This window comes from Pediculus humanus, genomic scaffold, assembly GCF_000006295.1.
Source record: "Pediculus humanus corporis 1103172107432 genomic scaffold, whole genome shotgun sequence".
Taxonomy (NCBI): domain Eukaryota; kingdom Metazoa; phylum Arthropoda; class Insecta; order Psocodea; family Pediculidae; genus Pediculus; species Pediculus humanus.
Window position 1 is genome coordinate 30,511 of NW_002987054.1, and position 12,885 is coordinate 43,395.

General features: G+C 28.5%; 4 protein-coding genes and 1 non-coding gene across 5 annotated transcripts; 3 read left to right on the forward strand and 2 right to left on the reverse strand.

The window, feature by feature from the left end:
• Positions 1-553: 553 nt before the first annotated feature.
• On the reverse strand, positions 554-4,585 carry Phum_PHUM081740 (toll, putative; the record flags this gene model as incomplete). Its single annotated transcript, XM_002423684.1, has 1 exon — positions 554-4,585. One exon carries the CDS (start codon positions 4,583-4,585, stop codon positions 554-556), a length of 4,032 nt encoding a protein of 1,343 aa, XP_002423729.1.
• Positions 4,586-6,103: 1,518 nt separating this feature from the next.
• Phum_PHUM081750 (Steroid receptor RNA activator, putative) lies at positions 6,104-6,953 on the forward strand (the record flags this gene model as incomplete). The annotated part of the gene is made up of 3 exons (XM_002423685.1): positions 6,104-6,116; positions 6,250-6,696; positions 6,820-6,953. The coding sequence occupies 3 exons, from the start codon at positions 6,104-6,106 to the stop codon at positions 6,951-6,953; spliced, it is 594 nt and encodes a 197-aa protein (XP_002423730.1).
• A 728-nt stretch (positions 6,954-7,681) lies between these two features.
• On the forward strand, positions 7,682-8,998 carry Phum_PHUM081760 (COP9 signalosome complex subunit, putative; the record flags this gene model as incomplete). The annotated part of the gene is made up of 5 exons (XM_002423686.1): positions 7,682-7,853; positions 7,928-8,059; positions 8,175-8,326; positions 8,410-8,778; positions 8,858-8,998. The coding sequence occupies 5 exons, from the start codon at positions 7,682-7,684 to the stop codon at positions 8,996-8,998; spliced, it is 966 nt and encodes a 321-aa protein (XP_002423731.1).
• Positions 8,999-9,695: 697 nt separating this feature from the next.
• Positions 9,696-11,298, reverse strand: Phum_PHUM081770 (uncharacterized protein; the record flags this gene model as incomplete). The annotated part of the gene is made up of 2 exons (XM_002423687.1): positions 9,696-9,700; positions 9,777-11,298. The coding sequence occupies 2 exons, from the start codon at positions 11,296-11,298 to the stop codon at positions 9,696-9,698; spliced, it is 1,527 nt and encodes a 508-aa protein (XP_002423732.1).
• A 1,134-nt stretch (positions 11,299-12,432) lies between these two features.
• Phum_PHUM081780 lies at positions 12,433-12,505 on the forward strand. The gene has a single exon. It is a non-coding gene; the product is annotated as a tRNA-Lys (tRNA).
• The last annotated feature ends 380 nt before the right edge of the window (positions 12,506-12,885 follow it).

The window sequence follows — 12,885 nt, forward strand, 5'->3', positions numbered from 1 at the left end:
GTAAGTTCGTTAAAAAAATAAATGCATTAAAGAATTTGATAATGTTAATAAAAAAAAAAAAAGGGTAAATTTTTTAGTGGAATCGTTGCGGACGTTGACTCATTTAACGACTGATACAAGTCCTTTCGACGTAGTAGTAGTAATATACCCTGAAAATCCCTTCGGGCTTTAAAAACGTGGATTTCGTTATATATTTTTAACCTCAAGGTAAAAAAAGAGAAAAAAAATTTTTTTCCAACTGAAATTGACGTAACCGCAACGTGCAATAACTGACATTTACTAGAGTCATCAAAATGAGGTTTACCGATATAGTTTTTTTTTTTTTTTTGATGACGTTTGAGAGTATCTTCTTTTTCTATAGATTACATCTTGCCAAAGGTTGTGTGTTGTTATTTTTCAAAATGAAAATGGTTTCCAATGATAAATTTGACTTTTTTTTTTTGTTTGTTTTGGCTTCGAGGAAAACGAGGAAAGGGAGTTGTTGTCATTTGAAATAAAAATTTTTTTGTAAAAAAATAAAAAAATATTTTAATATTAAAAAAAAAACTTACTTTTAAACAAAATACGTTCGACCTGGAGCCGGAGTCACAACAGGCTGAGTTATATTCATAGGATCCGGAATAGTTGAATAAACGTGCCTGGGAGCAGTTGAATAATTGGGCAGCCTGCCATCTATGCTCACATAGCTGTGACTTCCCGCTTGGGTGTAATCGTAATTCTGTGACCCGCTATCTTCTTCTTCTTCCGTTCGCTGAGAAGATCTTTCGGAAACGCAAGAAGATTGCGGCGGCGTCACTGGTATTTGTTGCATTTGTAGAAGGTGAGCACTTTGAAGAGTGCCGCCAGAATACTTGCACCAAGGATCTATATTGGTAGGAGCTGCCGTGTACCTGGCGCTAACAGTCTTTCCATTGCTACTAGTTATGCTTTCCGCATTATTTCTACTAACTGAATTCTTTTTCCCTGACCCCCCGATTGATTTTTTAGAATTATTATTCTTTTTCTTTTTTCTGCAAACGGCATCTGGCATAGCGTATCTCAGCTTTTCCCAAAATCTTTTTTCTCCCCAAGAAATAACCGTGCAAGTTCTCAACAACTCTTGCAACTCGGGATCTAAATTTAAATTTCCCAAGTCTGTTGTGAGTAAGAAAATAATTTTCCTTCTCCGAAGGTGAGGAGGAGTTTGATGAAGAGATGCTTGAAGAGAAGATCTAAATTGAATGTGATCCCATTCGTGCTGTAGAAAACTTAATGAAAATACAAAAACGATTCTTCTCGATGCTTCGGCGGCACTCAATATACTATCGGCTAAAAATGTCGAATCACTCACTAACTCGCGATAATGAAGACACAAAGAATGTCCTTCTTGCTCTAATTCGCACGCCACCACTCGATTCACAAAATCTTCATCTTTAATACTGTATACCAAATAAGCGTCGTAAAGGCGATCTCGTTCCTCAAGAGTTTCAGCTATGGAACTAGAATTTTTGAAAATTCTAATACCGTATTTGGAATGAACCCAAAGAGATACGTCATTCCGAAATATAAAAAATAAAACTGTTAAAAATGAAATGGCTATAACGGCGACAAGTGTTGCAACTAAAAATGGCAAGTATTCCCCGTGGAAAATCACGGTTTTATATATAGAATCACTTTGGGCAACGGATGTGGCCAGGGTGGATTTTCCCGTGTTCGACAAAACAACATTTTGATTACATCTCAAAATGACTTCGCTTAAAGTTTCCCGAACGCTGCTCTCTTTATCCGTGCACCTTAAATTGCTTAATGATAATCCCGCAGCGGCACTATTGTCTCTTATCCAATCTTGCAACTTAGCAACGGATTCGCAATCGCAAGCCCACGAATTTCCATCGACCACGACTCTCGCTATTTTCCCCGAAGTTGGTAATTGCCAGGGAGAAAAGTCAGCTATTTTATTATTATCGACTCGTAATACTTCTAAAGTTTTCATCCCGGCAAAAGTTTTATTACCAACGGATGAAATCTCATTATGATTTAAATACAATTCTCTAAGATTTTCCATTTGTTCGAATTCAAACCCCCTCAGCTCTTGTATTTTGTTGCTTTCCATGTGTAAAATTCTGAGAGATGTCAATCCATTAAAAGTTCTATTGTGTATTGTTTGTATGTTGCTATTATTTAAATACAAAACTTGAAGTTTCTTTTTACCGATAAATACATGACTTCCGAGATCTCCGAAATCGTTTCCATCTAAATAAATTTCGGTGGCATCCATTGGGATTTTGGGTGGAACGCTCGTGTATCCGCTATTTGAACAATCGACGACGTTCGACGCCCATAGCGTGTCGTGATAACAAGTGCAATTTTCCGGACAAGTCATTTCGCAATCGCAAGCATCAAATTCGCAACAGTGGCACAAAGCAAAACAGTGAACTTCGTACGGACAAAGAAATTCGGACGGTTGTAATTCCAAAAGTGGTCTATCCACTCCGTCTCTCGAATGCGAGAGTTTACACATAACCGTGTCTAAATCCATAACTCTCGGATGTTGACGAACGTGACTCAACTGATTAATTCTTTGAAGCCACTCCATGGTGCAATCACAAAAGAAAGGATTTCCACCGATGTAAAATTGGGGTAGTTCCTTTCCCTCAGGAACAAGTTGTAAAACGAGTGCGGCCAAATCGAGTCTTTGAAGTTTGTTACCGTAGAGAACAGCCCTCGTTAAATTTGTTTTGAGCAAAAATGTATTGGGTTTTATTGTTTTAATTTCGTTATCATTTAAAAACACACTTTCTACACTATCGGGAATGGACGTTTCTCCGATTTCTTTTATTTTGTTAAAACTCACGTCTAACATTTTTATTTGTATTCCAGGTCTACGATCGTAATAATAATTGTCTAATTGGGCAATATTGTTTTTATGCATGTCTAACCATTCGAGGCTTTTAGGTAAGAATGAATAATCGAAGTAGGTCAATTGATTGTCGGATACGTTTAACCAATAAAGACTGTTCATGTTTGCAAAAACTCCTTTTATGTCCGTTAATTTATTACCATCAAGACGAACGGCGTGAAGGGTCGGATTCGTGCGAAAAGCATTTTGATCAACGTGTTTTATTTTATTACAGGCTAAATTCAATACCTGGAGAGAAGGTAGAGTAGAAAATGTATCACGGGTTATGTTTTCTATTTCGTTGTCAATCAAACGAAGGCCGTACAATTGTTCCAACCCTTGAAAAGACGTATTCACAATGGTTTTAATCTTATTTTCTGCGAGGTCCAAAGTTTTCAAATACAATAGCGTACCTATACCATTTGGTACGCTTTCCAAACCGTTACCGCTCAAACCGAGATCTTGTAAATTCGTGCAATTTTCAAACGCTCGGTGATGAATGTTCGAAATCCGGTTGTTATCCAGAAAAAGTTGATTGAGCACGTATAATCCGGAAAAGTGATATGCTTCGATACGCGTTAGTTTATTATGCGACAAACTGAGACCGTGTAAATTGCTTAAAGTGCTAAAAGAACCTTCGGAAATTATTTCGATGTTATTATATTCCAAACTGAGGATTTGAAGACTGTAGAGATCTTGAAAAACGTGCGAATCGATGCGAGATATGATGTTATGTGACAAATTAAGTACGACCAACCGGACCAAACCCGAAAACGTATCACGATTCACCCAATTGCTCGTTAATTGATTATTCGATAAATCGAGTACAAGAAGTTGATCCAAACCTTCTAGAAGACCGGGTGCCAACACGCTTATCGAATTATTTTGCAAATGAATTTCTTTTATGTCGCGAGTCGATTGAAAAAGTTCCGGTGGAAGAGCCGTTAAACTATTCGACGATGCATTTAATATTTGTAAAGAAACCAAACCGACAAAAGCTCGATCGGCCAAAGACGTTAATTTATTTTCTTGTAGCAGAAGACGTTGGAGGGAACGTAAACTCGTGAGACCGTTATCCGGCATTTGCGACACTTCGTTTCGCGACAAATCCAAACTTTCCAAACCGATATTACAAGTTCTTCCGGGAGCCGATGGCCCGTTACCCCAATCGGAAAAACCGAGTTCGAATATTTCGTGTATTCTATTTCGAGATAAATTTAACGCCGTTAAACCCTGAAGAGGACAGAAAACGTGAGACGGAAAAGTCCATATGTTATTGTCGGATAAATCTAAAAATCTCAATTCTTGCAAACCGTTAAAACTATCCGGTTGAAATTCCATGCTCATGGCAGACCAATCCGTATTATGAGTTTTTATTGTCAGATGTCTCAAATCGGTCAAACCCATCAAAAAAGATGATGGAATGTACCGGATTTTACAATATTCTATCGATATCGACCGAAGGTGACGTAAATGACTTAGAAAACCTCCGGTATTGCTTTCTAGAGAACTTTCGAAAAATAAAACATCGCTACAAACTAATACGACCGACGTGACGAGTTCGATTTGAGATGATGACAAATTACTAAAAGTTTTTTCTGCGCTTCCGATGGTTCTTAATCTGCACGAAAGTACGGCTCCATCATCATCTTCAACCGATGGTATCCATTCGCAATCCGGTGGTGGCTCATCTATTTTTGCCACCATTCGACCGTTGACCACGATCCCGAGGCAAAATAATAAAATTACGACTAGCATATTAAATATTATCATTATTATAATTATATTTATTATTATAAATTTTTAAAAATTTTAAATAATTTTATATTTGTTTTTTTTTTACACGTAATCATATTATTAATAATAAATTTTTCATTTATTTTTAAACACCATTTTATTATTAATATTAATAATCACTAAATTCATTTCCGGTTTTAAAAAAAAAAACTTTTTTTTTTTTTTAAATAATAATAATAATTTTTTTATTTGTTATTAAACGCGGTTATATACGAAAAAAATATATCACGATTTAAAACTTGAACTTACATAAACATGTAAAAAAAATAAATAATAATAATAATACTCATTCGTAAATCCAACACGACCGACTCCACGAAATCAACTGAAATTTATTTCGTTACAAAAATTTGTTCCATGGAAAAAAATTAAAAGGGGGGAATTCGAAAAGCTTTTTAAGTTGTCCGCGAGGCGGCGTTGCTTTGCAGTATGTTTTTTTTAGTTGAGGCGCGGCTTCAACTAAGTCCCACCTTATTTATAGAGTTTATAGTTGAATCATTTTTTTTATAGTTTCTCTTATATATATATATTTAAAATAAATTTTTAATGGTGGTTTTGTAAATTTTTTTGGCAACGTTATAATGTAGGACGATACTAACGAAAGCCACACACACACAATTTTTCTCCTCCTTTTTCTAACTAATAATTATTAAACTTTTTTTTTTTTTTTGTAAATTCCATGGCCATAACGAATAAATAAATTGTTATTATTTTTTTTAAGAATAAGGTTACATCATTTTTTTTTTTATTTAAGTCAGTTACTCATAGGGGAATTTACGTATATTAGTAATACGAATTTCTTTTTCATAACATCGTTAAAACTCGATAAGCAATACGTACGTAATTTGATTATTGTTATTAATGATGGCGAAATTAAATTTTAAATCGATAATTATTATTCTTTTTTTTTGTTAAGTCGGTATTTACTGCGTTGATTTATTCATGACAATTGTGGATAATAAAATATATTCTACGTTTTTGTCGTAAGAAAAAAAAATTAAATAACTTTGTTTGCTTTTCTCGAGGATCCATTAAATTTATTTTACTTAAATTTTGTAATAATACACCGATTATCAAGAGGCTTAATTATCATCATTTACTAAAAATATTATAAATTAAAACATTTCCAAAGAGTGAATATATTTGTTTGAGGTTTGTAAGGGTAAATTATAACTAAATTAATAATTTTTTGTTTAAAGAAAACAATTTTAAACACAATAACAACAAAAATGATAATAATAAAAATTGTTTGTAAAGTTTTAAAACAGACATTAAAACCGCGCTAATTTTACTCTATGACTTTTTTTTTCTTTTACATTTTTTTCGAACACATGTTCGTTAGAAAAACATGTTCGTAAATACGTCACGTTAGTTTTATTTTATGAAAATCTGTAATTTTATACAGAGTTTTTATTACAGTAGGGGGAAATGACTTCAAAAGGTAAGGTTTTTTAAATTAAATTTTATTTTAATAATTTAATAATATTTAATACGTTTTGTGTTAATAATTTACCTTATTTCTTATCTTAAAATTGATAAAAATTATTTATTATTAAAATTTTTTATTTTTGTAGATAGTCATGACCCAGGGTGGAACGACCCACCAATTTTTACTTATGACAAAGCTGCTGCTATTCAGACTGCAGCAGCAACGAAAAAAGGAGTAACACTTAATAAGAGAGTCGCATTTCCAATTGAAGGTAAAATAAACTTACCTCAAAATGAGTCATCAACTAATAATGCATTTAATATTCCTTCCTCAAAGCCCCCTTCTTGTCAAATGCCTCCACTGCCTGTCAAAGTGACACAGTCAGCTTTAAAGTCGGAATCAGATGAAACAAATTTAAATTGTAAAACAAGTAATATTGAAAAAGACAAAATTAATGAAATCAAACAAAATTTTCAAATTGATTCAAACTGTGATAATGAAATTCTCAAAAGATTTAAAATAATGGAAACTATGTGGAATGACGATAAATTAGATAATGATGTGCGATTGAAAATTTTTGAGTTAAGTGAAGGTATGTACAGAAGAATTATTAATAAAATTATTATTATTACTGAGTATTTATATTTAAGTTTACATTTTGTATTTTTGGTTATATGTTTAATAAAATTATTTGCTAAAACTTTTTATTTTGTAGCATATGCAAATAATAATCTAGATTTAGCAAATCGTATTCAACAAGGACTTATGGTAGATAAAATATCTCAATGCAGTTCATGGATGAGCGGAATAAGACAATTAATAAATCAAAAAAGATCCTTTAGTAGTTAGTTAATTGTAAATTAAGTGTTTAAAAAAATTTCAGTGTTTAAATCTTGAATTAAGATAACTGAGAACATTTAATTTTAAAATTTTTTAAATCTTTAATACTTATATTTATTTTAACAAAGTATTATTATTAAATTTTAAAAAATATTTAAATAAATTTTATTACTTTATTTTTTTAAAATTCTTTTTGTATCATCATACATAAATTTATTAAAATTTTAATGAATTTATTTTTGTAGAAAATTTTTTAAAAAATATTTCTTGTTTTACAAAACTTTGCTGATAATGCTCATAATTAATTTAAGTATGAAAATTATAGTGAAAGTTTTGTCGAAAAAGGATTTTTAAAGAATATTTTTTAATTTTATTTAAAAAATATTTATTGACTTTATAATCAAAAAGGCATTGCAAATAACATCATTTTTATTAATTTATTACAAACTAAATTTAAAACAATATTTTATACTTTTTTTACTTTATTTATGTTTAGTAATAGAACATATAAGTTTCAAAATAATAGTCAAATTCTCAAATTTTTTGTAACGTTTTTTTTAACTCTATGGTTTCAAATAAAATTGTCATAGATTATTTTTCATTTTAAAGTTGACTACATCGAGTTTTACTCTGTGGTGTAAACTCATAGACATATATATATTTTCGTTTACCGTAAACAGTTGCGGCTTTGAAATATACGCTAAATTAGTATATTTTCTCATTGTGCCCTTTTCGAAATGGCTGATCCTTCTGGACCTACCGTTATGGAAGTAGATGATAATAATAAAAATGTTATGGCTTCTTCTGGTACTGTTGGAAGTGTGTCTGTATCCTTACATCCTTTGGTTATAATGAATATATCAGAACACTGGACTCGATTAAGAGCACAAGAAGGAACAGTTCAGCAAGGTAAAAAATAAAACGAATTTTAAATAAATTATGGTCAAATAAATTTTAAAAAAAATTTTTTTTTTCGTTATTAGTGATAGGTGCTGTAATTGGTAAACAAAAAGGTAGAAATCTAGAAATTATGAATTCTTTTGAACTAGTCTATAATGTAGTTGAAGGTGATGTTATAATTGATAGAGATTATTATTCTACAAAAGAAGAACAATGTAAGTTTTTAAATTTAATGTAGTTTTTTAAAATCAAACTTTAATTCATTTACAGTGTTTACAAATAATTCAATGTTTAATAACAATCGATTTTCATGATATTTTTTTTTTACAGTTAAACAAGTATTTTCAGACATGGACTTTTTAGGATGGTATACAAGTGGAGATACTCCAGATGATAAAGATATTAAAATACATAAACAAATTTGTGAAATCAATGAATCTCCCGTTTTGTTAAAACTGAATCCTATGGCTAAACATAGTGACGTAATTATAGTTTATGATTATCACTCATTATTAATTAATGCTTTTTTAAAAATTTTACGATATTTTGTAATAATTTTTTTTAGCTACCAGTTACCATGTATGAATCTGTTATTGATTTATTAAATGGAGAGGCAACAATGTTGTTTGTTCAGTTGCATTATACATTAGCCACTGAAGAAGCAGAAAGAATCGGAGTTGATCATGTTGCTAGGGTTTCAACAAATGAAGCTGGGGAAAGTTCATTAGTTGCTGAACATCTGACAGCACAACATTCAGCAATAAAAATGTTACATAGTCGAGTAAAATTAGTTTTGGAATATGTAAAAGCAGTTCAAGAAGGAAAATTACCTGAAAATAATTTAAATCATCATGAAATATTAAGAGAGGCTTACAGTTTATCACATCGATTACCCGTACTACAAACATCACAATTTTCTATCGATTTATATAATGTGAGATTCACAATTTAAAGTTTTTCAAAATTTAATTTTTAGTATTTATATTTTAATTACAAATCAAATTTTTTTTTAGCAATGCAATGATGTTGGACTAATGGCATACCTTGGAACAATGACTAAAGGATGCAATGATATTAATCAACTTATTAACAAATTCAATGTTATTTATGATAGACAAGGAATTGGAAGGCGAATGAGGGGACTATTTTTTTAAAAAATTTAAATGAATTATATACATTGTGATTCAAAAGGTCAAATTGTTTCCTTTTAGAAAAACCAAAAATAAGTTTTAAAAAAAAAAAACCAAGAGTTTCAATCAAAAGACTAATTTAATATAAAGATTGTTTAACAAATAGAAATAATTTTACTATAAATGCAGTAAATCATATTAAAAAACTCAGAGTCAAGTATTACAATTTTTTCATCAGGTTTTTTTTATTTTTCATATCAAAGGTTTGTCTATAATTAAGTAATAGAGATTTTTTTACAAAAAAATAAAATTAAAATTTTACAAACAAAATTTTTTTTTAAAAACGTTAATCTTACAATCAAGTGAATAAAAAAAAAAAAATTTGACTTTGTAAATGTTTAAATAATTATTTAAAATTACAGGCAAGTAGTGTGTATAACACTTTATATTATTTCAATAATATTTATAGGCCAAATATATTATTATTAATATAATTTTTATTTTTTAAATTGCAAAAAAATTTTGAATTTTAGAAATGTTCAATTACATTAAATTATTGTCGATAAAATTTAGGAAGTGAATTTTAAAAAACATTCAAGAGAAACTAATTTTAACATATAGTTTATTTGAATTAAGTCATTTATATTAATCGAGTAAGTACCTTCATTTGATACTTTTTTATTTTTCTGAAATTTGTACAATTTTTATTTTAATTCTACAATTAGTCTATAAAAAGACAAATATAAAAAAAAATAATTTGTATTAATTTACAATTATTTTGTCAAGTTATCATAATTTAAACTTGGTGGCCATTGTAAAGCCACTTCTTCCACGTCTAAAGCTAAAATATCTGTTTCTTTTTCTAAAATTTCAGATAAATTTGGTGTGGTTCTTCCAAAATCTCCATGAACAAATTCTTTTATGTAAGTTCCAGCACCAACTTTTAATGACAATTTAAAAAATAAGTGATTATTTTTAATTTCATGAAAGTCAGCTTTCAACCAGTAAACAGTTCTTGGTCGAACAGCAAGTGGACGCCTATGAAGAACTCTAATGGGTGTTCTTTGATTTATAACTAAATCTTTTATTTGACTTAAATTGTTTAATTTTTCTTTTATTTCAGGGATTTCATCATTATTATCTAATTTGATGAGGCAAAAACATGTATAAGTTTTTGTTTTGGTTTCTTCACCAGCTTTTATGTGATGTAAATCTTTTTTTTGAACGATTTGTAAGTCTCTAACGAAAACATCATTTGTTGATTTATTAATTTCTTTTTCAATTTCTAACATATATTGTTGATCAATTTTAACTTTTCTAGGATTAAGAATTTCCACTACAAATGGACGTCCATTTCCTAAAGTCCTAACATCTACATCTTCCCTTCCAGAGCTGGAAAATTTAGTACCACTATTTTTTATATAATTAGAAATCGGTTTTTCAATAATTTCTTCCACAGAACTTTCCATTCGTCTTTCTCCATTGATCATCCATGGGGTTTGACTTAAATTTCTCGATAGTTTATTATATCTTCCAGCCACATAAATTGAATCATGCATGCATTGCACTGTTGAAAACTGAAAAAATGTATTTGGAGTTTTCGGGGGAACCGGATAAATATTATCAAATGACTTTAAATCAGTTTCCAGAAGCATTTTTTCAACATTTTTTCTAGTTAAAATTTCTCCATGAAACTTTCTCTTATGATGATTTCTATATTGAAATTCTTCTGGAAACATTTTAAATAATGAAGCAGTTTCTAAATTATCATCATCATAATTTATGTGAATATTTACATGAAAATTACCATCTACTCCATTATTAGCATTTTTTCCTATCATTTTTGCAATTTTTTGAGATGATAACCATTTCCAGACTTCTTTTATAGAAACGACTAAATACTCTTGCTTAATTTCATGAGGATAATATTTATTTTCGAAAAATTCTTTAAATTTATTTATTAAATGTAACCAAATTGATCTACTTCTTATGAGGAAAGAAATGGGCAAAGATAAGGCAAATGTAACATCATCACAATCATATCCACTTTCTATAACACTATTAATAACTGTATTTAACTGCTCACTGGAATCAGATAACTGAAGTAAACCTAAACAAGCTGAGCAAGGATTCAATTTAGTTTTTTTTATCTCAGGTAAGTAATCTTCATCTTGCGCGTTCAATAGTTTTTTTATACGTCCGTCGACATCATTATAGGAATTGGAATTTTTTTCATTTAAATATCTCAATATGCAGTAATTGCACAAATTATTTTTCGCTAAATCTTCAATTATCACTTTAATCATATCGTTTTGACAACCCATTATGAAATAAAATAATAATAAAAAACCTGTAAAAAAAAATTCAGTTTTACTTATATTTTACCAATAGTAAAGTGTTTTTTTTTTAACAAGCTTAGGTTAAAATTTTCTTACTCTTGATTATGTTAAATAATAACAAATTAAATCGCTTTTAACACCTATTTTAAATTACTTGGCACAACTAATAGAAATTTAATAACATTCAAAAAATACATTTTTAAAATTATTTATCTTTAACTAAACAAAATGTTGTACATCAACATGTACAAATATTTTTTAAAAACAATTATTTTATAAATTAAGACAAAGAATATAGGAGTGTAAGAATAAATTTTATATTAGAAATTAAAAAATTAACTATTAAAATAAAAATATAAAATTGCGTTCGATTAAAAAAAAAAAATTAAAATAGCAAAAAAAATAAGTAAAAAAAAAAAAACTTTAGTGTAACAACATTTATTGCAATGGCATGCAATATTGTATGGGTAAATAATTTCCATAGAGTAAATAACATCTATATAACAAATAAAAAAAAAATTCACTATTTTTAAGTTTTATAACAGTTATTATTAACGAAAAGTTTATTTAAAATCGAATCTAATAAGGTAACTTTAATAATTTGTTAATATTTAATTAATTACGTAAAAAAAATCATTCATAATATTTAAATTGATTGATTTTAAAAGTCGTAAAGTTGACGTTAAAATTTAACGAGTACAAAAGTAATTTTTGTTAAAAATATTTTACTAAATTGTGAAACTATTAATAAAAATAAACAAAATTACTTTTATAAATTTTATCTTATTACAAAAATTATATTTAAAAAAAACGTTCGAATTTAATTTAATAAGCTTAAATTATTATTTGCAATTTATTATAGTTCGTTATTAATATCAAGAAACATGTATCTGAAATAATTATACTTCGGACACGACTGTAATTTTTTTTTTTTTTTCAATAATTATTTAAAACTTGAATAAGTTTTCAATTTTATATTAAGGATATTCGATTCGTAATAAAAAAATCCAATTTATCGACTTAAAAATAATTGATTACTTTAAATTAATAAGATAATTATAATTTAATAAGGGTAAAAATCCCTTGTTACATGTTATCAATTCCACCATTTTCTCAGTAGCCCGGCTAGCTCAGTCGGTAGAGCATGAGACTCTTAATCTCAGGGTCGTGGGTTCGAGCCCCACGTTGGGCGATAGTAATAATTTTTTTTTCCAAAAAAACTTCCTATTTTATTACTCCTCGAAAAAAGTAACAAACAACTTAAATAACACGTTATAAAAATAATTCTTTTGTTTAAATAATTATAGGGTAATTATTATTGAATATTCTTTTTTTTTTTAATTTAAACAATTAAATGCAAAACTCGACTTTTAAAAAAAAAAAAATTTTTTTTTTTTAAATTTTGTTCGTTGTTTTTTTTTTATTCTAAATGACGGGAAATGTATTTGCACACCCTATTAAATAAAATAATAATAATAATAATAATAAAAATTTTAGTCAAGAATTCTATTATTAAAAAAGGGAAACTCATCAGTATTCGTTTCTCAGAGGAAAATAAATTTTCTTTTTTTT